The sequence below is a fragment of the Pistacia vera genome, unplaced genomic scaffold (assembly GCF_008641045.1).
Source record: "Pistacia vera cultivar Batoury unplaced genomic scaffold, PisVer_v2 Contig878, whole genome shotgun sequence".
Classification (NCBI taxonomy): domain Eukaryota; kingdom Viridiplantae; phylum Streptophyta; class Magnoliopsida; order Sapindales; family Anacardiaceae; genus Pistacia; species Pistacia vera.
Window position 1 is genome coordinate 953,382 of NW_022196754.1, and position 27,261 is coordinate 980,642.

A 27,261-nucleotide genomic window follows, 5' to 3' on the forward strand; every position below is an offset into this window, starting at 1 on the left:
AAAAGACCAAATCTATTTTGGCCAAATCCATAATGATCTGGCTGTTTTCAGCCTTTGATCTGGCTGAAAACAGCCAAATTGATGCACGGACGGCCAGATCCCATCGGTCGTGCGCCAATATGGCGACTATCGCCAGCAGTCGATGGTGGTCTTGGGTGGTTGGGGGTATTTTGTTAATTTTTAAACTTTTTTGTGGTTAGAGTGTTTAAGCTAAATTCTTAAATGTAGAGGGTCTGGGCTAATGATTATTTAGTAGACATTTGAGAGCAATTATATTCGAAATGGTATTTAATTAAAGGGTAAAATAGGTATAAAAATCAAATTACCTCGGTAATCTTTTAATAGCATTCATCTAACAAGGTAATCATATTACTCCCTATATTATTAACAGTAAATATTTTTTACAACAGAAGATTATTATAATATTTTACTACTTACGAACCAAATAAGTAAATCTTAAAACTAAAACGAAAATTATCATGGTGATATTTATATGATCTCGAAAACAAACGCACCCTAAAATAAAAGAGAAATGGAAAAGTTGGATGATGAGTAAGGCAGTGCATTGGAAGAGGGAAAGATTCTTGTATAAAGAGAGTGTCGTCCTATACTAATCATTATATTTGCTTTTCCTTTAAAAAATATATATATATAAAATGAGTGGAGTGAAGCATAGCGTAAATAAAAAAGCTTAATCAGAGAGAGAAAGAGAAAGAGAAAGAGCTTAGTTGGTGAGAAGTCATTGTTGGCAAGCCTTGCCTTGCGCCCTTGCCGACAATAAAGAATTTCTGTCTCTCCACTAAATGAGTAATTACAAGACCTCCGAAAATAATACTATACTCATCAGTCTACTATTCTACTCACCATAAAGTTAAAGACTACTGCATGATTTTCAACCTTTTTACTGTTCGTGCAGGTGGGTGTGGATGGATCTTTTATCTTAATTAATTATCTTAATCTTAAACTTAATCCATTAAGAGAGAGAAAGAAAGAGTTCAAAGTTTTATGGTTTGTTGATATATAATTATAAATCTGTGTTTAAATAAGTTACCATGAAAAGATGCAAAATGTACAGTGATTACTTTCCATAATTGGAGTTGTTCAAGTAAATGGTTGATGAGAAGCCATTGTCAAATGACTCCTTTTGAGACTCTTTTGCCTTGAATGTACGCAGTAGTTGTGTCCTTTTAGCCACTCTTTTTCCTTCTTACTCAATCTCAGTAGTTTTTCCCTGCTCTATCTAGATGAGTAAATTCATGAAACTCATGCATGGGATTGAGATAGGTCTCTTAAGTTGCACATTTACCATTGGAAATCAACTTTTTGGTAGCTCAAGTGATAGGACAACGTAAAGATATAAAGTTAAAACGTACGATCTTAATTTCGAATTCCTCTAACTCTTAAGATTTAAATCGTTGATGATGACGATGATATTTTTTGTTAATCACCTATAGGAATTAGTTGAGGTGTGCAAACTGTCTAGACACCTTGTTTAAAGAAAAAAAATTATCATTAAAAATCAATACTTGCAGGTTTGCACCCATGCCACACAGTCAATATAATTCACAGAAAAAGGGGCTAGCACTATGTATTATTATATCATCTTAATATTCTTACAGCACAAAGTGATGGAGGCCCCCAAAATAATTAAAGATTGTATTGTGAATTCATTACTAAAATTGGTGTGTTATTGCGGAAAAGTTATCAAGCGCCTATCATTCTTAAATAGGAAACAGTTGATACACATTACCAACTAACAATGCATCAAATACATATTTTGTCAAACTACGATACCTACTTAGGCAGTCTTTGCCACTTGTACATTTAATCAGGTCAATAGAAATTTACCCGGATATAATAAGGTTAAAATATTAATTATATGCTGTAGTACAATGTCTCAGTCTAGCAGTGCCAGACAGCTAATATTCCAAAGCTGTCGAAGTGAACAGTTCTAATTGGGTGTCAAAAGACTCAAAACAAATTTATTTATATAAATTAATTAACTGATGACCAAATATTTTATCGGAGAGTTACATAAATAGATTGAAAAATTGAATTGAAATTCGTTGCGGAATCAATCTCTCTCAAGCATCTTCTGTGGTGCTTCATGGCGACAGACTTGGTTGCTTTGGGGCCTCTCCATACCTTTCTCGCAATCATGGGGGGGGGCATCACCCAATGACACTGCATGAACGTCATGAGCTTTGGAATGTTTAAAAGAGAAGTTACCCCAAACCTGATTTGATAGGAAAGAAAAAACTTTGATATATTTCTCCTTGACAAAAAACCAAAGCTTAGAAAAAGACGGCCACTTCGCTTGTTTCATGGTGGGGCTGAACCTGAGGCTCAATTCAAATACACAAAAACCAGGAAAATATAGATTGAGAAAGAAACAGTTACAGGTGCTCCTCAGCTAGAAGTTTTTGGTTGACCCACGTAGCCAAACATGGCTTGCCATCTACCCAACCGACTCCATCGACCAAACTCTGGCTTCTACCAAAAAGACATCAAAATGCTGTAACATTTCCGAGTCCTTGGATCCTGTTTGCAAACTCTCTTTAATCATCCTCCAAAAATAATTAGCAAATAACCATGTTAAGGTCACGTTCCAACTCCAACCATATCCTCATCATACCCTTCTGTCATAGAAAAGATTAAATACCATAAATTATTTTCACCTCATTCCTCAACTCAACAAAAATAATTAATTGGTTTAATATATCAGCATCCTAACCTCTACACTTATATCAGTAAAGCTTAAACGTTTCTGTTGGGGAATTATATATATATTGAGGTCAAGTACCCAAATTTCCAGCAACAAACTCTAACGTTGATTTAACTACAGATCATATAGATATGATAATTAAATTAAACAATAAAATTAAGGGGAAGGGTTTGCTTTAAATTTCATTTTGGCTACAAAATAGAAGAAATATGAAGATTCAGTTTCCTAGTTTCTTATTGCAAGACCAGAACCTTTATTAGAAAATCTATCCTATTATATTAGCTCTACATAGGCATATACGAGAACCAAGGACGTCCAAATTCAAGTAATAAAAAATAAAAAATCAGTGAGTATTTGCCGGCATTTTCTCATATATCTGGCCGTATCAAGTCGCAGAAGACAGTATTTCTGCTAGTTTTTATGGAATTTTGAAAACAGGGGACTAATATTTAGACTTACCTCGATTCGGGACAAACATTAAACTCACATTAGCTTTTGAAGTTCAATTGGACTTTTGGATAAATTTAGAGAGAATCTGTGAGAGTAAATTTTCCGGATATAAAGCTAACATGCCTTAAAAGATGAATTCCATGGTCAGTCATGGTATAAACGGTCGACCTTTGTAGTATTGCAACCAAACTACAAGACAATTCTATCGGATATGCTTTCTAAATTCCAAGTTCCAGATCTAGGTTGAGATGTGGAAATTAACATCCTATACAGAAAATCAAGAACTAATGCCTGTTAACAAGTCTCAAACTAAAGTAAAAGTTCTTCAAACAATGATAACGCACAGAAGCAGGAACACAGGCCAAATCAACTTGAACAAATACTGCAATTAAAAAGCGACAAGATATCATCTAAGACACAAAGGAGAAATCATAAAATTTTCCCCTTTATATAGATACTATTTTTTTTTATCCAAATTACTTGAGAAACAAAAATTCTACATTGTTCTTCCCGTTGTGTAAATTCTGTTCATGCAGCATTTTCTATCTTTACAAACAAGAAGATTTTCTTTTCAGCAAATCCAGAAGCTCCAAAATCATGCTAGGATAGAAGATGGGTACGTAATTGCTCAAGTGGTGTGACCCCGAGCAGTGGCAGGAATACAAATTTCAGTTTCCTATCCATGACCCACTTTCTCCTCCTGACTGCCCCAAAATCTTCTAAAGAGTAATAAAACAAATACAAAGTGGGAAAAAAATAGTAGTGAAAGAATTCAATAAATCCTACAAATTTAAATTTCTAAATGAGTAAAAAAAAAAAAAAAAAAATGTTACACTGAGGATGTATCAACAAGAACCTCATTTAGCACATCATCCTCACCGTTGACCAAAGCAAAAAGCTCTGCATCCTTCTCTTCATCACTTGAAAAATCCCGTCTCTCAAGCTTGGAATGAGCTGCAATGAATATCAACTTCTGAGCCCTCTCCATTCCTACTCTCGACTGCCCGTGGGCACACACCCATCTCAACAAAGACCAATTGCATTTGAAACCGCATGAAGTTGCGTGAAGGAAAATAAGTCTGACTGCAACTTTGCCAAGGGACTTAAATTCGGTAAGATAAGTTTCCCACACAAGCCTACTACTTTGGGGGTTGGCTATTCTCATCTTTCCAGTAATGGGGTCCCTCTCTTTCATTTGGACTGCTCGAGCATATACTGGATCAAGCCCTTCTGTTCTCCATTTCATGAGTTCCATTAGTGCAATATGAGCCTCCTCTCTTGAAACAAGCCGTGTTATTAGCTTGTCCACATCCTTCTCTTGCTCAGGTGTTAAGCATTTGAATGGTGGAAGGTATTTCCCACTAGTGTCCCTAATCAAATAAAGTGGATCAAGTATAAATGCAGCTGCCCAAGCCGGGTGATAATTCTTCTTGAACCGCCTTTCAATCACCTTCTCTACTGGTGCTTCCCCAATGTGAAATTTTGAACACCACTCTTTCACTTTAGCTCTAAGATCATCCCAAAGTGGGAGGCATTGCCCAACTAGTGGCCTTTCTGTCTCAATCTCTTGAGCCATTTCTTTGATCAATTTAACCAATGAGTGTACTGCTTCCAACTCATTCCAAAACCCCACTTCTCGAATCATTTCCGCAACTTCTCTAGCAAGGGGATCCTCCAATGATGCCATCTTATATGATTCATCTAATAAAAGCAGCTGAAGTGCACGAGCTGAGTTTAATATATCCTCCAGCAATGTGTATAAAGGTCCAAAATTATCCAACTTCTCATACTCCCTCAAAGGAACCCTCAATAACCCACTATGTCCATACTCTTGCAACTGATACTTACCAAAACTATTTCGAATTTGAGCAGTGTTGTTCACGAAATTTGCTAACTTGAAGCAATTCGCAGCCGCAGTCTTAAATAAAGGAAGCTCCTTGTTGAAGTCCTTGATCAAACTAGTGAAGCCTTGAAACTGACAAGAAAGATTAACCATCCAATGATGCTGATTCTCCAAATTCCTCAGTGCTTTAGCCTTAAACTTGTCTGCAACAATCCCTACACATTGTTGCACAACATTCCCACAAATGCCTGTTATTGTCTCCCACAATATCTCCTCTGCATACTTAGAAGGCACAGAACCGCTAACAAACGCAGCCCTCCTATACAAACTAGTACCATTAGGCAAATTCACGGTCAAATTGACCAAATTCTCTTCACCAAAACCCTTAACTTTCCACCCATCTGACGATACTTGAAAAAACATAGCATCTCTAATCCTTGCCTCAGACTCAGCTTTCACTTCCTCAAACTTTAAATCCAATCTTGAACCAACAAACTCTCTTCTTGAAAACGCTGGCAACCCAACTTGACTTAGAAAAGCTTTAAACTTTGGATGCTCCAGACTCGAAAAGGAAACCGAGCCACAAGACTCGTAAATCCAATCAGCAAGAAAATCAAGAGCAGAATCAATTTGGTTCTTGCTCAAAGTCGGTCCAGGTGAAGTCTTAGGGCTCTTTAACTTTTTAACACTATATTCCAACATAGCTAAAGCTCCTAAATCTTCTTTGCCTCCAGATAATACCAAATGCTGTTGTGGCATAAAAGAACCCACAGCAACACTCGCTGTTACTGCTGTACTAGCTAATTCTTGAAATCTCGATGGATCCACTATAGCTAGTGGTGTTGCCTGATATGAAGACGAAGAAGAGCCAACACCAACACCAACACCATTGATAGAGATTGTCGTCCCTATACTAATCATTATATTTGCTTTTCCTTAAAAAAAAAAGAAAAAAATATATATATATATATAAAATGAGTGGAGTGAAGCATAGCGTAAATAAAAAAGCTTAATCAGAGAGAGAAAGAGAAAGAGAAGAGCTTAGTTGGTGAGAAGTCATTGTTGCAGCCTTGCCTTGCGCCCTTGCCGACAATAAAGAATTTCTGTCTCTCCCACTAAATGAGTAATTACAAGACCTCCGAAAATAATACTATACTCATCAGTCTACTATTCTACTCACCATAAAGTTAAAGACTACTGCATGATTTTCAACTTTTTACTGTTCGTGCAGGTGGGGTGTGGATGGATCTTTTTTAATTAATTATCTTAATCTTAAACTTAATCCATTAGAGAGAGAAGAGAGTTCAAAGTTTTATGGTTTTGTTGAATATAATTATAAATCTGTGTTTAATAAGTTACCATGAAAAGATCCAAATGTACATTGTTACTTTCCATAATTGGAGTTGTTCAAGTAAATGGTTGATGAGAAGCCATTGTCAAATGACTCCTTTTGAAGCCTCTTTTGCCTTGAATGTACGCGTAGTTGTGCCTTTTAGCCATCTTTTTCCTTCTTACTCAATCTCAGTAGTTTTTCCCCTGCTTATCTAGATGAGTAAATTCATGAAACTCATGCATGGGATTGAGATAGGTCTCTTTAAGTTGCACATTTATCATTGGAAATCAACTTTTTGGTAGCTAAGTGATAGGACCTAAAGATATAAGTTAAACGACGCCTAATTTACGAATCCTCTCTTCTAAGATTTAAATCGTTGATTGACGTGATATTTTTGTTAATCACCCTATAGAATTATTGAGGTGGCAAACTGTCTCCAAACACCTTTAAAGAAAAAAAAATTATCCATTAAACAATACTTGCAGGTTTGCACCCAGCCACACAGTCAATATAATTCACAGAAAAAGGGGCTAGCACTATATTATTAATCATCTTAATATTCTTACAGCACAAAGTGAGGAGGCCCCCAAATAATTAAAGATTGTATTGTGAATTCATTACTGAAATTGGTGTGTTATTGCGGAAAAGTTACAAGCGCCTACATTCTTAAATAGGAAACAGTTATACACATTACCAACTACAATGCATCAAATACATATTTTGTCAACTACGATACCTACTTAGGCAGTCTTTGCCACTTGTACATTTAATCAGGTCATAGAAATTTACCCCGATATAATAGGTTAAAATATTAATTATATGCTGTAGTACAATGTCTCAGTCTAGCAGTGCCAGACAGCTAATATTCCAACTGTCGAAGTGAACAGTTCTAATTGGTGTCAAAAGACCTCAAACAAACTTTATTTATATAAATTAATTAACTGATGACCAAATATTTTATCGAGAGTTACATAATAGATTGAAAAATTGAATTGAAATTCGTTGCGGTCAATCTCTCTCAAGCATCTTCTGTGGTGCTTCATGCGACAGACTTGGTTGCTTTGGGGCCTCTCCATACCTTTCTCGCAATCATGGGGGGGGGCATCACCCAATGACACTGCATGACGTCATGAGCTTGGAATGTTTAAAAGAGAATTACCCCAAACCTGATTTGATAGGAAGAAAAAACTTTGATATTTTCTCCTTGACAAAACAAAGCTTAGAAAAGACGGCCACTTCGCTTGTTTCATGGTGGGGCTGAACCTGAGGCCTCATTCAAATACACAAAAACCAGGAAAATATAGATGATAAAGAAACAGTTAAGTGCTTCCTCAGCTAGAAGTTTTTGGTTGACCCACGTAGCCAAACATGGCTTGCCATCTACCCAACCGACTCCATCGACCAAACTCTGGCTTCTACCAAAAACATCAAATGCTTGTAACATTTCCGAGTCCTTGATCCTGTTTGCAAACTCCTTTAATCATCCTCCAAAAATTAGCAATAAACCATTTAGGTCACGTTCCAACTCCAACAATATCCTCATCATACCCTTCTGTCATAGAAAAGATTAAATACCATAAATTATTTCACCTCATTCCTCAACTCAACAAACATAATAAATTGGTTTAATATATCAAGCATCCTACCTCTACACTTATATCAGTAAGCTTAAAGTTTCTGTTGGGGATTATATATATATTGAGGTCAAGTACCAAATTTCCAGCAACAAACTCTAACGTTGATTTAACTACAGATCATATAGATATGATAATTAAATTAAACAATAATTTAAGGGAAGGGTTTGCTTTAAATTTCATTTTGGCTACAAAATAGAAGAAATATGAAGATTCATTTCCTAGTTTCTTATTGCAAGACCAGAAACCTTTATTAGAAAATCTATCCTATTATATTAGCTCTACATAGGCATATACGAAACCAAGGCCGTCCAATTCAAGTAATAAAAATAAAAAATCAGTGAGTATTTGCCGGCATTTTTCTCATATATCTGGCCGTATCAAGTCGCAGAAGACATTTTCTGCTAGTTTTTATGGAATTTTGAAAACAGGGACTAATATTAGACTTACCTCGATTCGGGACAAACATTAAACTCATCACTTAGCTTTGAAGTTCAATTGGACTTTTGATAATTTAGAGAGAATCTGTGAGAGTAAATTTTCCGGATATAAAGCTACCATGCTTAAAAGATGAATTCCATGGTCAGTCATGGTAAAACGGGTCACCTTTGTAGTATTGCAACCAAACTACAAGACACTTCTATCGATATGCTTTCTAATTCCAAGTTCCAGATCTAGGTTGAGTATTGCCTTGACTTTTAATATGAATTAATAAAAAAAGGGGAAAATTTTCTTATTATAAACATAGACATTAACTCAAACTACTTAAATAATTTTGAAGAGTTAAACGGTGACGTTGGAAATGTAGGAAAATGGTGAGTGAAGGGTGAAGAACAACGTTCAGTAAAATATAGTTAAGGTTTACTTTGAGAAAGTAGGAACATTCTTAGACACAAAACACAAAACAAACTCTCAAGATCCATGCGTTTTCCCATCAAATTAGAATAAAAAATCTCAAAAAATTAAGCATGATTTAACCCTAAAATAAACTAAAATGAAATGAATAATACACATACCTAAAACTGATAAAACAGAAAACAAAGCTAATTATGGCACCTTGATTAGTGAAAGCTTCAACAATTTCAGTCTTCAAAAGTTTTAAGAACGAATAACATGATAAAAGTGAAAGAGAGAACGAGAGAGTAAAGAATTTTAAAGATAAAATCATAAAACACAGGTGGACACAGCGAAAAGTAGAGAGAGTTTTAAATTTTTAATATGATGTATGTCTAGAATATATATATTAATAGTAAGTTTTTTATGAGCTTGAATATATGTATAATATTTTTTATTTAAAAAAAATCTGATGATAGACTTAGATATATACATTAATAGAATTTTTTTATGTGCCTAAATAAATAAATTTTTTTTTTTTTTTAATGTGAGGGTAGGCCTGGGCCTACCCTCCAAGGGGCTGGGTCCGCCCCTGGATATATATGCAGTAGAACCTCTCAATAATGACACTTTATATATGAATAACCTTTATGTAGTAAAAAAAAATTCTAATCTCAACTTAAGCTAGTTATAAATAAAAATAAACTTCACATTAAAATAAGTTATAATTTTTCTAGGTCCTGTCTTAAAAAACTTGCCTCCACATAGTAATAATTATTTGTGTATTACAAAAAATATATGTTATGTTACTTAAATTAGTTGAAGATTGCATGAGTTATGTTATAGTACAATGAATTTATAAAATTTAGATTGAGAAGAAAATATTAAAGAGAATGCAAAATTTTAGACTTTTAAGATGAATTTGCGTATTCTCAACACTACATAAATATATGTACTAGTTTTTTAAAACTATGTCTATCTTTTTTATTAATATCTATACTTTGGATTTGACGTGCTCTTTAATGAAATATTAATATAGTGCATATGAATGTTTAGGGAAATGTGTTCGGTTACGTTGGAATAAATTGGTAGGTATGTTATATTGATATGTTTGGTTGGGAGGTAAATTGGTGGGTATGTTATATATATACGTTAAGCAATTAAGGATTGGTTTAGTTCATGGAATATTGTATTACGGTGAATGTTATATTAATAGAAAGATAGATTACCATAAAAATTATTATGAATGTTTAGAGAAATGTGTTCGGTTATGTTGGAATAAATTGGTAGGTATGTTATATTGATAAGTTTGGTTGGGAGGTAAATGGGTGGCTATGTTATATAGATTACTAAATTGCCTTCCTTTTAAATTATTAATATAATATTATTTTTATTATTATTTTTTGAATCATTTCTTTTAAACCCCTACATTTGAAATTTTGCTAAAATAGCCCAATCATATACAAATTTAATTTGTAGCAAAATCACCCCCACCCACCCCAAGTCACTGACCGTAGCTACCCACCACCGTCGGTAGTCGCCGAAATGGCGCACGACCGACCGGATTTGTCGATCGTGCGTCAGTAAGGTCTTTTCTAACCATGGATAGATCTAATCATTTCACAACTAAAGATGTGACTGTGATTTGGTTGTTTTCGACTAGATCGAAGGCCGAAAACAGCCAAATCATCGTGGATCTGGTCGAAAACAACCAAATCGTCGTGGATCTGGCCGAAAACAACCAAATCGCCATGGATCTGGCTGAAAACGACCAAATCTATTTTGACCATTTTTGGCCAAATCCACAATGATCTAGCCGTTTTCGGCCTTCGATATGGCTAAAAACAGCCAAATTGATGCACGGACGGCCAGATCCCATCGGTCGTGCTCCAATATGGCGACTATTGCCAACAGCCGATAGTGGTCTTGGGTGGCTAGGAGTATTTTGTTAATTTTTAAACTTTTTAGTGGTTGGAGTGTTTAAGCTAAATTCTTAAATGTAGAGGGTTTGAGCTAATAGTTATTTAGTAGACATTTGAGAGTAATTATATCCGAAATGATATTTAATTAAAGAGTAAAGTAGATATAAAAATCAGATTACCTCGATAATTTTTTAATAACACTCATAGGTAATCATATTACCTCCTATGTGATCAACAATAAATATTTTTTACAATAAGAGATTATTATAATATTTTACTACTTACGAACCAAATAAGTAAATCTTAAAACTAAAACGAAAATTATCATGGTGATATTTATATGATCTCGAAAACAAACGCACCCTAAAATAAAAGAGAAATGGAAAAGTTGGATGATGAGTAAGGCAGTGCATTGGAAGAGGGAAAGATTCTTGTATAAAGAGAGTGTCGTCCTATACTAATCATTATATTTGCTTTTCCTTTAAAAAAAAAAAAAGGAAAAAAAAAAAATATATATATATATATATAAAATGAGTGGAGTGAAGCATAGCGTAAATAAAAAAGCTTAATCAGAGAGAGAAAGAGAAAGAGAAAGAGCTTAGTTGGTGAGAAGTCATTGTTGGCAAGCCTTGCCTTGCGCCCTTGCCGACAATAAAGAATTTCTGTCTCTCCACTAAATGAGTAATTACAAGACCTCCGAAAATAATACTATACTCATCAGTCTACTATTCTACTCACCATAAAGTTAAAGACTACTGCATGATTTTCAACCTTTTTACTGTTCGTGCAGGTGGGTGTGGATGGATCTTTTATCTTAATTAATTATCTTAATCTTAAACTTAATCCATTAAGAGAGAGAAAGAAAGAGTTCAAAGTTTTATGGTTTGTTGATATATAATTATAAATCTGTGTTTAAATAAGTTACCATGAAAAGATGCAAAATGTACAGTGATTACTTTCCATAATTGGAGTTGTTCAAGTAAATGGTTGATGAGAAGCCATTGTCAAATGACTCCTTTTGAGACTCTTTTGCCTTGAATGTACGCAGTAGTTGTGTCCTTTTAGCCACTCTTTTTCCTTCTTACTCAATCTCAGTAGTTTTTCCCTGCTCTATCTAGATGAGTAAATTCATGAAACTCATGCATGGGATTGAGATAGGTCTCTTAAGTTGCACATTTACCATTGGAAATCAACTTTTTGGTAGCTCAAGTGATAGGACAACGTAAAGATATAAAGTTAAAACGTACGATCTTAATTTCGAATTCCTCTAACTCTTAAGATTTAAATCGTTGATGATGACGATGATATTTTTTGTTAATCACCTATAGGAATTAGTTGAGGTGTGCAAACTGTCTAGACACCTTGTTTAAAGAAAAAAAATTATCATTAAAAATCAATACTTGCAGGTTTGCACCCATGCCACACAGTCAATATAATTCACAGAAAAAGGGGCTAGCACTATGTATTATTATATCATCTTAATATTCTTACAGCACAAAGTGATGGAGGCCCCCAAAATAATTAAAGATTGTATTGTGAATTCATTACTAAAATTGGTGTGTTATTGCGGAAAAGTTATCAAGCGCCTATCATTCTTAAATAGGAAACAGTTGATACACATTACCAACTAACAATGCATCAAATACATATTTTGTCAAACTACGATACCTACTTAGGCAGTCTTTGCCACTTGTACATTTAATCAGGTCAATAGAAATTTACCCGGATATAATAAGGTTAAAATATTAATTATATGCTGTAGTACAATGTCTCAGTCTAGCAGTGCCAGACAGCTAATATTCCAAAGCTGTCGAAGTGAACAGTTCTAATTGGGTGTCAAAAGACTCAAAACAAATTTATTTATATAAATTAATTAACTGATGACCAAATATTTTATCGGAGAGTTACATAAATAGATTGAAAAATTGAATTGAAATTCGTTGCGGAATCAATCTCTCTCAAGCATCTTCTGTGGTGCTTCATGGCGACAGACTTGGTTGCTTTGGGGCCTCTCCATACCTTTCTCGCAATCATGGGGGGGGGCATCACCCAATGACACTGCATGAACGTCATGAGCTTTGGAATGTTTAAAAGAGAAGTTACCCCAAACCTGATTTGATAGGAAAGAAAAAACTTTGATATATTTCTCCTTGACAAAAAACCAAAGCTTAGAAAAAGACGGCCACTTCGCTTGTTTCATGGTGGGGCTGAACCTGAGGCTCAATTCAAATACACAAAAACCAGGAAAATATAGATTGAGAAAGAAACAGTTACAGGTGCTCCTCAGCTAGAAGTTTTTGGTTGACCCACGTAGCCAAACATGGCTTGCCATCTACCCAACCGACTCCATCGACCAAACTCTGGCTTCTACCAAAAAGACATCAAAATGCTGTAACATTTCCGAGTCCTTGGATCCTGTTTGCAAACTCTCTTTAATCATCCTCCAAAAATAATTAGCAAATAACCATGTTAAGGTCACGTTCCAACTCCAACCATATCCTCATCATACCCTTCTGTCATAGAAAAGATTAAATACCATAAATTATTTTCACCTCATTCCTCAACTCAACAAAAATAATTAATTGGTTTAATATATCAGCATCCTAACCTCTACACTTATATCAGTAAAGCTTAAACGTTTCTGTTGGGGAATTATATATATATTGAGGTCAAGTACCCAAATTTCCAGCAACAAACTCTAACGTTGATTTAACTACAGATCATATAGATATGATAATTAAATTAAACAATAAAATTAAGGGGAAGGGTTTGCTTTAAATTTCATTTTGGCTACAAAATAGAAGAAATATGAAGATTCAGTTTCCTAGTTTCTTATTGCAAGACCAGAACCTTTATTAGAAAATCTATCCTATTATATTAGCTCTACATAGGCATATACGAGAACCAAGGACGTCCAAATTCAAGTAATAAAAAATAAAAAATCAGTGAGTATTTGCCGGCATTTTCTCATATATCTGGCCGTATCAAGTCGCAGAAGACAGTATTTCTGCTAGTTTTTATGGAATTTTGAAAACAGGGGACTAATATTTAGACTTACCTCGATTCGGGACAAACATTAAACTCACATTAGCTTTTGAAGTTCAATTGGACTTTTGGATAAATTTAGAGAGAATCTGTGAGAGTAAATTTTCCGGATATAAAGCTAACATGCCTTAAAAGATGAATTCCATGGTCAGTCATGGTATAAACGGTCGACCTTTGTAGTATTGCAACCAAACTACAAGACAATTCTATCGGATATGCTTTCTAAATTCCAAGTTCCAGATCTAGGTTGAGATGTGGAAATTAACATCCTATACAGAAAATCAAGAACTAATGCCTGTTAACAAGTCTCAAACTAAAGTAAAAGTTCTTCAAACAATGATAACGCACAGAAGCAGGAACACAGGCCAAATCAACTTGAACAAATACTGCAATTAAAAAGCGACAAGATATCATCTAAGACACAAAGGAGAAATCATAAAATTTTCCCCTTTATATAGATACTATTTTTTTTTATCCAAATTACTTGAGAAACAAAAATTCTACATTGTTCTTCCCGTTGTGTAAATTCTGTTCATGCAGCATTTTCTATCTTTACAAACAAGAAGATTTTCTTTTCAGCAAATCCAGAAGCTCCAAAATCATGCTAGGATAGAAGATGGGTACGTAATTGCTCAAGTGGTGTGACCCCGAGCAGTGGCAGGAATACAAATTTCAGTTTCCTATCCATGACCCACTTTCTCCTCCTGACTGCCCCAAAATCTTCTAAAGAGTAATAAAACAAATACAAAGTGGGAAAAAAATAGTAGTGAAAGAATTCAATAAATCCTACAAATTTAAATTTCTAAATGAGTAAAAAAAAAAAAAAAAAAATGTTACACTGAGGATGTATCAACAAGAACCTCATTTAGCACATCATCCTCACCGTTGACCAAAGCAAAAAGCTCTGCATCCTTCTCTTCATCACTTGAAAAATCCCGTCTCTCAAGCTTGGAATGAGCTGCAATGAATATCAACTTCTGAGCCCTCTCCATTCCTACTCTCGACTGCCCGTGGGCACACACCCATCTCAACAAAGACCAATTGCATTTGAAACCGCATGAAGTTGCGTGAAGGAAAATAAGTCTGACTGCAACTTTGCCAAGGGACTTAAATTCGGTAAGATAAGTTTCCCACACAAGCCTACTACTTTGGGGGTTGGCTATTCTCATCTTTCCAGTAATGGGGTCCCTCTCTTTCATTTGGACTGCTCGAGCATATACTGGATCAAGCCCTTCTGTTCTCCATTTCATGAGTTCCATTAGTGCAATATGAGCCTCCTCTCTTGAAACAAGCCGTGTTATTAGCTTGTCCACATCCTTCTCTTGCTCAGGTGTTAAGCATTTGAATGGTGGAAGGTATTTCCCACTAGTGTCCCTAATCAAATAAAGTGGATCAAGTATAAATGCAGCTGCCCAAGCCGGGTGATAATTCTTCTTGAACCGCCTTTCAATCACCTTCTCTACTGGTGCTTCCCCAATGTGAAATTTTGAACACCACTCTTTCACTTTAGCTCTAAGATCATCCCAAAGTGGGAGGCATTGCCCAACTAGTGGCCTTTCTGTCTCAATCTCTTGAGCCATTTCTTTGATCAATTTAACCAATGAGTGTACTGCTTCCAACTCATTCCAAAACCCCACTTCTCGAATCATTTCCGCAACTTCTCTAGCAAGGGGATCCTCCAATGATGCCATCTTATATGATTCATCTAATAAAAGCAGCTGAAGTGCACGAGCTGAGTTTAATATATCCTCCAGCAATGTGTATAAAGGTCCAAAATTATCCAACTTCTCATACTCCCTCAAAGGAACCCTCAATAACCCACTATGTCCATACTCTTGCAACTGATACTTACCAAAACTATTTCGAATTTGAGCAGTGTTGTTCACGAAATTTGCTAACTTGAAGCAATTCGCAGCCGCAGTCTTAAATAAAGGAAGCTCCTTGTTGAAGTCCTTGATCAAACTAGTGAAGCCTTGAAACTGACAAGAAAGATTAACCATCCAATGATGCTGATTCTCCAAATTCCTCAGTGCTTTAGCCTTAAACTTGTCTGCAACAATCCCTACACATTGTTGCACAACATTCCCACAAATGCCTGTTATTGTCTCCCACAATATCTCCTCTGCATACTTAGAAGGCACAGAACCGCTAACAAACGCAGCCCTCCTATACAAACTAGTACCATTAGGCAAATTCACGGTCAAATTGACCAAATTCTCTTCACCAAAACCCTTAACTTTCCACCCATCTGACGATACTTGAAAAAACATAGCATCTCTAATCCTTGCCTCAGACTCAGCTTTCACTTCCTCAAACTTTAAATCCAATCTTGAACCAACAAACTCTCTTCTTGAAAACGCTGGCAACCCAACTTGACTTAGAAAAGCTTTAAACTTTGGATGCTCCAGACTCGAAAAGGAAACCGAGCCACAAGACTCGTAAATCCAATCAGCAAGAAAATCAAGAGCAGAATCAATTTGGTTCTTGCTCAAAGTCGGTCCAGGTGAAGTCTTAGGGCTCTTTAACTTTTTAACACTATATTCCAACATAGCTAAAGCTCCTAAATCTTCTTTGCCTCCAGATAATACCAAATGCTGTTGTGGCATAAAAGAACCCACAGCAACACTCGCTGTTACTGCTGTACTAGCTAATTCTTGAAATCTCGATGGATCCACTATAGCTAGTGGTGTTGCCTGATATGAAGACGAAGAAGAGCCAACACCAACACCAACACCAATACCACCGCCACTAACACCACCACTTTTACTTACTTCAAGAATAGAAGACGAGCTACTACGTTTTCGGTTATGACCGGAGGGTGAAGCAAGATTGGGTGATGATGGAGATATAGAGGAAATGGGTTTGGCTAAAGAATTGAAATTCGGGCAGGTGCCCCGTTTTAGATGTTCGGAGGCTGTACGTGAAGGGTTTGAAGCTGAAAAAACCGCGTCACATAAGGAACATCGTAGCTTCACTGCTTTTGGAAGACCAGTGTCCGCGTTGTTTATCAACATAGGTTCAAGGTGAGCCCAGTACCACGCCCCTTTCCCCTTTATAGCCTTGTTTCGAACCATCACTAGCCCTTCATATCTCTTGTGCACAGCCTTAGCAGTAAGCTCGTCGGATGAAAGTGAGTCCACTGCTGGTGTTTGTGCAGTGTTGGTAGTTGCCATTGCAAGGGTGGAGATGAAAGAGTAATAAGGACTCAGGGTGTTTTATGGAATTTCAGATATTTCAATGTGAGGCTTTCGCTTTCATGGTCATCAGGCTCAAGAGGAGTGATGATGAAATGGTGGCGTTTTTGTTGCATTTGGCCGGAATTTTATTTTCCGGTGAGTCTCCATGATCTAAATTTATATTTTTCTTTTAGGTGGGGGTGTGGTTATAGGTCTCTTTAGCTGTTTGGAGAGAAAATTTCAAAGACAGAGAAAAAGAAAATGAGTGAGAGAGAAAACACAAACACTAGTGTTGTTACCAGTGTTGTGTTCTAGTTCCTAGCTAGTTGCGCACGCACCAATTATGTGCGCGTGGGGAACATAAGATGGCTCTGTTGATGGAAACTGATACAGTGAGCTAACAGTCCTAACACAACAGTCCCACGTACGAAAACACTAACATGACATTGGTTGCCACTGCCAAGTGATTGGAGAGTGATTAACACGCGTTTTAAAAGCTTATTCTAGTTTTGGTATCACTTTCATGTCTTCTCTTCCTCTTTTTCTCTTTTGTGTTGTTGGGGTCTTGTTGTGGGGAAGAGTTTCTCTTGTCTGTAGCTTCCTTTTATTATTTTTTTATAACTTTAAATTTACATTATTTTAATTTAGGATTTTTATATTTTATTTTCTCTCTCACACAAATTAATTTTGGGTTCCCTTTTGTGACTTGTTCTTCATGTGGGTTTATTCAGAATGCGGACATTAAAGGGCAACCTAGGAATTTAATGAGTTCTATCTCTCCACTATTTGTTCTCTTCTAGTCTGGGTTGGGTTTGACCAAAAACAAGCAGAAGAATTGCCTTGTAAAAATACAATAAACCCTTCTTTGGGTCTCTCTATGGTTCTATTATTTACTTCCTTTTTCTTTTATTTTCAGTTTTTTAAAAGACTTGTTAATTGTTGCCTTTTTCTTTTATTATCATTTTTTTTTAATTTTATAAAAAGACTTGTTAAGAGAAGGTTTCATAGACAGGTAAATAAGAGGCAAGTATGTCACTTTTCCCCATCTTTTGCTCCATTTTATTTTACATAAGTCAATTCATTCATTTACTTCAATTGTCTTTGGTCCCCCGTATTTTATAGACTATAATAATGGAGGAGCTTAACAGAGTTACTCGGTTACACATTATTAAATTACTGACACTTGCCAAGAGTTTTCAATTTAATCGTATTCAATATTGAATTAGAATATTATCGTATTTAAGTAACTAATGAATTTGTCATATTTTTGTTTCCTTTATAAAAATATTTTTGGTAGAACTATCAAAGTCTAGTAAAATTGAATTGGATTGTTAAATGAACAATATTAAATTTTAAATGACCCCTTTCGAGATTATACACAGCATTTTCTTCTTCTATCTTTAACAAAATAGATTGACAAATAATATTAATTAATTAATCTTATTCTAAACAATTTGTTAATCAAGTATATAATTAGTTATAAAATAGTTTTTATTTTTTATTCATAGATATGACGTCAGTTTTATACCAAATTTTGAGGAGTTCGTCCTTTAGTCGTATTTCTGGAAAATTTGAAGATCCACAGATGTTGTATAGAGAATCTCATCCTTTTCTACTACGTCTATTCTAAAAACATAGTGAACTACTGAGCACAGCTTTTCTAAGACCGAAAAGGTTATCGATTATTTAGAGATAATTGTAATATTAATCTCTTATTAGTCCATGCTTACGAGCACAACTGTCATCCATGACCCACTTTCCAGTCTATCCATGTTTTGAATTAATTGGCATTAAATCAATAGCTTTTGCCCTAACTGGATTATTGACATTCCAATTCTACCTAAATAAAGCGTACTAGCTACAGTGATTGAATTAACTTCTAATTAAGCTGTTTAGTCGGGGTAATCATAGCGATTTAACATATACATTTCTTTTTAATTGCTCAAAAATAGCCTTTAGGAGTCTTTCATATTTATTTATGAGTAAACACCACGTTCCCAACCAGTGACGACCCAGGATTTTTACCCAGGAGAGGCTTCCGTGGCTTTGTCATTATTTGTTATACAACTGACCTCCGTGGCTTTGTCATTATTTGTTAAATAACTAATGACAAATTTAAAAAAATCATTAAATCTTAAGTAAAAGAAATAATATAATATCAAAAATAAAATAATGTAACAACATAATCCTTTACCACTTGAATAAATCTATTAGAAGCAAAATCTTTAGTAAATTATGTTGAAAATAACATTCAATTTATGAGGAAACATAAAAAAAAATTTCCATGGAAAAATCTCTTCAATTAAAGAGAGCAAAAGACCATGGGAATCTAACGATCCACTTAAATTTGATATAATTAAAAGAATTTACAATAGTCATAATCCACCAAAAATGTTCTACACAAATTTCTTATTTCTCTTCTTTTTTTCTTGTCATTTAAAAAAAAATTATAATATAAATTTTCATGACTTTGATCAAGTCTAGCCTAAGCTAAAGTTAACCAAAACTTAAATTAAGTCAATGTTGCCTTGACTTTTAATATGAATTAATAAAAAAATGAGAAATTTTCTTAGTATAAACATAGATAATAACTCAAAGTCCTTTAATAATTTTGAGCAGCTAAATAGTGATGTTTGAAATGTAAGAAAGTGATGGATGAAGAGTAAAGAATAACGTTCAGTAAAATATAGTTAAAGTTTAATTTGGGAAAGCGGAACATTCTTAAACACAAAACAAAAAAAAAAAAAAAAAAAAAAAAAAAAAAAAAAAAAAAAAAAAAAAAAAAAAACACTTACAAGATCCATCACTTTTTCCATCAAATTAGAATAAAAATCCTCCAAAAAATAAGCATGATTTAACTATAAAATAAACTAAAATGAAATGAGCAATACACATACCTAAAATTAAGAAAACAGAAAATGAATCTAATTGTGACACTTTGATGGGTAAAAGCTTCAACAATTTCGGTCTTCAAAAGTTTTAAAAACGAATACCATAGCGAAAGCGAAAGAGAGAATAAAAAACTTTAAGGATAAAATCATAAAGAACAGATGCACGTAGCAAAGAGTGGTGAGAGTTTTAAACTTCTAATATGATGTAGTGTAACAACTTCTTTCTACTATAATATTCGTAAAATATATTAATAAAAAGACAAGTATATTTATCAAAAAGGTTGGGCCCAAAAATTTTCTTTACTTAATAAATACATTCTTTACATAGTACAACATCATTTGTACAAAAAGACTCTAAAAAAACAGTGGACAGTGCAGCCAAGTCTCCCCGCTTGCCGACGTCCATCCGACCACGTCCTCACCTATGTCCTGTAAAAATACGAAACAACGGAGTGAGCACAAAGATGCTCAGTAAGTAAATCTTCCACTCTATAATCCCGTGCATTACTCAACAATCTGTTCGTACTCTTGTCACTTTCTATTCAATCTCTTTGTTCTTCTCTACTTCTAGTCTTACTATTCTTTTCTTTTTTTCTATTCTCATCACCCATGGAGAATATCATAACCATGCATGGCTGAGACACTAAGCATAACAATGCATTTTCTTTTCATTATTCTCTTATTTTAGTCTTATTCTTTGCCAGTTTGGTCGATGCATGGATGGAACCCTTGACCATGTGAGTGTACTCTTCGTGTATAGCTCTCATCCGCATGTATTCTCACGGCTATACAAATTCTTTTTTCATTCTCATCGCTCTCTATGGCGGAGACCGCTCTCTCTCATGGCGGTTTACATGCGGGTAACTCTATACTCAGAGTTCCCATCGCAAAACCTATTTTTTTCTTTTGTAGCACTTAATATCATTTTATTCTTTAGTGCTAATTCTTTCTTTCTCTTTATTAAGAGAATTGGTTCTTTTCTTTATCTCTATTCTTAGAGTGTTTCTTTCTCATTTCTCATATTCTTTCTCATGTGATTACTCAATAAACATGCTATAGATGACATGCCTAAAATCTTTCTTATATGCATTCATGAAATGCAATATGTATGTTGCATAAAGTATAGGTTCTCTACTCTACTCATGCTTCTTTTAGGCATTTCATCAAACAATATGTGTGCATACATAAACTCTATTCTAACTTTAATTATACTTCTTTAACTTCTTTCTTAACCATCCAAATTGGAGTTCAACTCCTTTAAATCATCACACATCCTGCAAGAAAACACACTTCAAATATTCCTCTCAAATTCTTCTAATTCTATCCCTACTTCTACCAAAATTTATCAACACAATCCACCATTCTCATGGTGGAAATTCCTATAAACAACATTGTACTCATTCCGGAATTCATCAACTCATTTCAAACATAAAAATTCAAGCATTAATCATATATAAATCTCTACACATCATTCAATCATGCAAATCACAACTTAGGTGATTTACTACCTTAGGCTCAAGTAGAATCACTTAAGCTCTCTACTCTTGATGGCTTGATACTTTCTCTTAAACCTTCAATACAAACTCAATAAGGATCCTACTCTTTCAACAATAAAATTCACATCTAGAGTAAGGATTCTCACCTTTAAGTGCTTAGGATAAACTTGAATCAACTTCTAGTCAAAAGCTCTTCAAAGGTCCTTGAAAAATTGAATGAAAGTTTGAGAGAATTGAAGAATGAAAGAGGCGGTGGAGAAGAATGAATGAAAGGGTTTAAAGCTAAACCTTAATATTCATATTTCTCCACTCTTTCCCAATATACCCTGCTCCTTCTTGAGAATTCCACCTATGACCTTTAATTCTTTGCAAAAACATCCCCATTCAAACTATTCTCCATGTAATTTTCTGCATTCCACTCCCCACTTTTCTGCTAATTGGGGGTAGAAGGTCATTGAGTCCCAAAAGGAAGAATTCTCTAAATCTTAAGGAAAAATTTCAGTCGAGTCTTCGCCGCGGCGAAGCTATTCTCGCCCGGCAAAAACTCATAGCAGCTACACGGGGGTTGTAGCACTTCATCGCTGGGCGAAGCTTCTTCTTCGCCCCGGCGAAGACTGTAACATCAAGATTTCGCCAAGTCTTACAAATTTTCAGGGCAACCACTCAACCAAACCAATACACCCTTTCAACCAAGGGTCAACCAAACAATATTAACAACATAAGACTTAAATGAGGATAAATCAATAAACATTCAAGCCATTCATCAAATCTTAAACTACGTACTCAAGTGGGGCGTTACATGTAGGCGTGAAATATATATATTAATAACAAATTTTATATGAGTCTGGATATATATATAATATTTTTCATTTTTTTAAAATATGAAGATAGGTATATATGCGTGTGTGTATATATTATAATATATATTTTTTTTTTATAGACCTATATAAACAATTTTTTTTTAAAATGTGAGGGTAGGCCTTGGCCTACCCTCAAGGGGCTGGGTGCCCCTGTTCCCACCCAAAGTTTAAACGAAATCCAGGGTTCTCACCTTGGTTTTATAAATTTAATTTCTACCTTTAAATTAACATAATTTTTAATATAACATTCAAAAGCTAAAAAGCTATTTTACATTGCATTTAAATAATGAAAATGAAAATTTTAAATAATTATGTTTCCACCCTGGTTTTTGGCCAAATTCATCACCATGCACAACTCACCTCCACTTTCGCACCACTGGTTTAGGCCGGTCTAGCTTGATTCCGATGCCGTTCATCACCCCCGACTCCCACTACAACTTCCCCACCCTTCACTCACAAAAAAAACTTTCTCACCTCACCCTTCACCACCCGCTCATCACTCGCCGATCACTGGTCACGACAACCGATGTGTGAATTTTTTTGTTGTTTTCGACTGTTGAGCGGTGAAAACCAAACACACCACATGGTTGACTCCTCAACCCCCCTTCTACAAAACCTAACTTCCAGGCCACGACAACTCATCTTTTGTCGTCCACCACTCCACATAGGGTTGTTTGGAATTGGATGTTGATTGATTAGTTTTTATGCAATTAATATTCTGGGTCTATTTGGCTGTTTAATTGGAGTGGTGTGTGCTTGTTTTTGGTCAGAGAATCCAACCATTCACACCATTTGCTCATCTTTCATTGCTGCACATAGGTGTTCGACGAATTGCCCAGCCAAATACCCATCTCTTTTGATTGTTAGGCGATGATTTTCGACTTTGCAAACCTCCATCTTTGCAACCATTTTTCGATGCCCACTCATCGGAAATCACCCAACCACTCATCGATCCCCCATTCTCTCCTCTTCAAAACATACCCACATCAGCTTCTCACCACCATTTTTGTCCACCGACCTTCCTTTTATGCCTAGTAGGGGCGATGGGTAGGCCAAAATCTGGAAAAGGTTTCCGGAATAGCCAAAATCTAGGGGTTAAAAATAATTTTCTAATTTATTTTTCAAGGGTAGTTTAGTAATAACGCATCTATATGTGAAGGAATCCAAAAAATCACAAATAGTGTTAATTTAAGGGTGGGAATCTCGAATTTATGAAGCGAGAGTGAAAACCTGGATTTCGCTAAAGCTTGGGTGGGAACATGTTGTTTGCTCTTTTTTTATTTATTTTGCCTCCGGACCCTATAATCTTGGATCCATTTAAAGAAACAATAGCTTCTTTAGATTATGTAATTTTGAAACTTTAAGCTTAATATAAATTAGCTTTCTTTACACGCATTTCCTTGAAGCTTCTTGTTGCTCTCTTTAGTTTGCTTAATCAATTTATTTTTTTATTACAATAGATCACATCAAGTTTTTATGTATAATTCTAAACTAATATTATGGAGATTATAATTTTTTTTATTTTTATTTTTAAAGAAAGGCTATTATACTAAACAAATTGGTACATAAGTAAACTTCTATCTTGACCATATATATATAAGTTCAAGAAACTGTGAAGCTTTTTTTATTTAACCAAAAAAAAAAAAAAAAACCTAATAAAATCATAATAAAAGTTTTACATGTTAGAAAGCAATTACATGTATAAACGTTATAGAATTTATCATTAAACAATAAGCTTAAAAGTGTTTTCAACTATTCACTTAGTACGTGAAGAACAATTTTTTATACATACTAACTTTATATTCTTAGACCAAAATCAGAAAACAAATTATCAAATTTTATAAGTTTACTACTATATCACGTAGGATATAAGTCGGGATCGATTGAAAAGTTTTATTAGTTTAAATAAATTACACTTTGTGGGCTCTTTAAAGGAGTATATTAAGCGATAAAAATTGACTAATTGAAGGAATCTATTAAGGCAACCTACTGAGCTTTCAAGTAATTGGACACAGTCACTCAAAATACAAGTAATCTGTACAAATAAAAACCTCCAGATAAAGAGAATCTTCCATTAAGTAGGCCACTGAGACCATAAATAATTTTAACTTTACAAACCCAACGATTAAATTCTTCAAAAACCCCTTACCAAATCCAATGATTAAAATATATTTTTAATATAACTTTATAATATAATATACATGTATGACGATGGACAAAACATTTTAGACCAAATTCAGATTGAGTAATGTTATGCTTACTAACGATTTTACTAACGATCTTACTATCCTTTGTAAATATAGCACATAGTACGGGTACTATACGCATAGTATAGGTACCATACGTAATTTTAACAAAGGTAATAAGACGATTAGTAAACTCGTGAGTAAACATAACATTATTGATTAGATTATATATTAGAGAATTACTATTTAATTTAAGCTTGGTTTACTTTTATCATTTCGCAAATAAAAAGGTTAATGGGCCCAAGTTCGTTTGATAAAATATTATGTTAAATGAAAATAAATGTATAAAATATTGTTTAATTGTTGATTTTGTTTCATTAAGTATCACATTATGTGGTAAGTTTGTTATCTAATAAAATCACAACGATAAAATATCATGGAAGATATTAAAATCGATAATGCGTAGAAGGATGCATCGCTAAAACATATGAACTAGCCAATTTTTCATACTAATAAGAAAAATATATTTCGTAAGGTAAAATAAACATGCCTTTCGCTTGTGACCAATTTTATTCTTCACCTACATGACACCAAGAGTTGTAATTTTCAACCAATAATTTCACACCAAAACAAAATACAGTAAAACACCTCTAGAATCATAATGATGAGACCAAATTAATTTTATTACTATAAATATGTTATAACTTAAGAGATATATAATTATAAAAATTATTGTTTTTACTTAGTTGTCCTTGGTGTAAGTAGTATAGAGGTAAATCATTACATTAATAATTAATTAATGAAGCATGTCAAATCCAAGGTATATACATAAATAAAAGAGATAGACATAATTTTAAAAAACTAATACATGTATTTATGTAATGTTGAGAATATGCAAAGTCATCTTAAAAGTCTAAAATTTTGCAACCACTTTAATTTTTTTCTCTCAAAGTAAATTCTATAAATACATTGTACTATAACACAACCCATGCAATCTTCAATCAATACAAGTGATACATTTCCTTCTTCCTGTAGCAATTCAACCATGCCACCCAAAGTTAATACACGAACTCAATTGACCAAAAATATCCACGTTGAGTTGTGCAAAATGAAATAATCAAACCCCAACTGGCAGCAAAAAAATCTTATAAAGTGGTAAGTTCCTTAAGGCGAGACCTAGAAAATTTATTGCTATATGGAGGTAAGTTTCTAAGACGGGATCTTGAAAAATTATAACTTATTATAATGTGGAGTTTATTCTTAGTTACAACTGACTCAAGTTGAGATTGTATATTTTTATGACTATATGGAGGTTATTCCTATATATTTTATCACTATAAAGAGGTTCTACTATATTAACTTTTTTGAGAACTGAAAATATTTATTTCATTTTTTTTTGTGAGATAGCTAGGTCTCAATCGTCACAATGATTTTCAAAAAGTATTAAAACACTCCTAATTAAGATTTTTTTCCCTTAATGTTTGTAGGGTTTTCTTTATATTTGTAAGGTTCTTTCTGGTATAAGAGATTTTACAATATTTTCTAGAGGGCTTTTGGTAATTTTAATGAGATATCTAATACTTCATGAAAATCGTTGAGGTATTTGGGACTTAGCTGTCTCTCAAAGGGTAATAAAATTAACCTGAATTGAATTGAGAAAGCACAAGTAAAACTAGGGTTATTTTTTGAACCCCAAGGGTTTGGCCAAAACTAGAAAAACCCCCTATTGTACGAGTATTGACTGTGAACCTTCTATTGTTAATGATTTTTCAGAACTTTAACTAGATTAATGTAATTGAGCTTAATGCCCTTACCACATATGCCTAACAACCTAGTCTTATCTGTCACTTCCAAGCCCTACTGCATTCCAACCCTAACACAACTCTTATTAAGGAATAAAGGGTCAAAACAGTTCACGCAGCTTAAACAGAGTTGAGTAAAAATAAGAATTGACACACAATATTTACGTGCAAAACCCTCAAACAAATCGAGGTAAAAACCACATGCAAGTGTAGGAGGATTTCACTATTACAAAATATGGATTACAATACCTTATCTCTAAATTAAAGGAGAAAAATAAATGACAATTCTCTCTTGAAATAGGAGAATACAAACTCTTGTTGCACAAAGCAAGAGAATACTAAGACAAAAGAGAAAAGAAGAAACAAGAGAAGATGAGTTCTGTGGGGGGTGGTGGGGGGGTTTGTGGGGGGTGGGTTATTAAAACCATAATGCCCTCTATTTATACCCTTCAAGAATGAACCACAGTCACACATTTCACTTGGCCAAACCATGACAACTCATTTGCTTGGCTACCATTTAGCCACTTGGCTAAATCTCCACCACTCATCTAAAGAGCTCATAGCCACTGTAAAACCCTTTATGCAAATTACTCCTTTGGGGGTGTTGATGTAAGTAAATCGACGGGGTAAATGTAGCCGAAAACAAAAATTTTCCCATCGATTACTTTGATTAACCCAAGATCAGAGTCTGATATGTATATATTTTACATGCTTAAATTGAAATAACATAAATCTAAGCAAGGATCAGATCATACCAGCGTTTGGAGGCTCCGTCAATATCTCTAAACGAGATCTCGCTACAGATCCAAGTGTAAGATCGAAGTCACGTTGTCCACACGAAGACAGTACAATAGAGACCAGAGTTTGGTTTTGCTAGAACCAATTTTTGGCTTTAAGGATTCAAGGTTTGGAAGGATGAAGTGAGGAAGAAAGGAAGAGAGAAAAATTCTCTCTAAAAGTTCACTCTCACGGCTAAAATGATTGAATAAATAGAAAACCTATTCAACCTTTTCTTTATGTAGAAAAGGCAAATATCAATTCCACCTCCAAAATTTAGCAATAAC

The 27,261-nt window shown here is 34.3% G+C and overlaps 1 protein-coding gene across 2 annotated transcripts; it reads right to left on the reverse strand.

Annotated features, from left to right (window-relative positions):
• Positions 1-3,989: 3,989 nt before the first annotated feature.
• Positions 3,990-17,230, reverse strand: LOC116119235. 2 transcript variants are annotated; one of them, XM_031405173.1, is made up of 2 exons: positions 16,521-17,230; positions 3,990-5,905 (listed from the first exon to the last, which is right to left on the reverse strand). In XM_031405173.1, exons 1-2 carry the CDS (start codon positions 16,957-16,959, stop codon positions 4,005-4,007), a joined length of 2,340 nt encoding a protein of 779 aa, XP_031261033.1. In that variant the 5' UTR covers positions 16,960-17,230; the 3' UTR covers positions 3,990-4,004. The 2 variants fall into 2 exon arrangements, with proteins under 2 accessions (XP_031261033.1, XP_031261032.1); XM_031405172.1 differs by lacking the exon at positions 3,990-5,905 and having other exon boundaries at positions 14,605-17,230.
• Between the last annotated feature and the right edge of the window lie 10,031 nt (positions 17,231-27,261).

Bases quoted from the DNA above. Each gene is read 5' to 3' on its own strand.
- LOC116119235 (XM_031405173.1), bottom strand. From the start codon at position 16,959: ATGGCAACTACCAACACTGCACAAACACCAGCAGTGGACTCACTTTCA. The intron at 5,906-16,520 runs GTGTTGGTGTTG...TCTCTATCAATG, and splicing joins TGTTAGTGGCGGTGGTATTG to GTGTTGGTGTTGGTGTTGGC.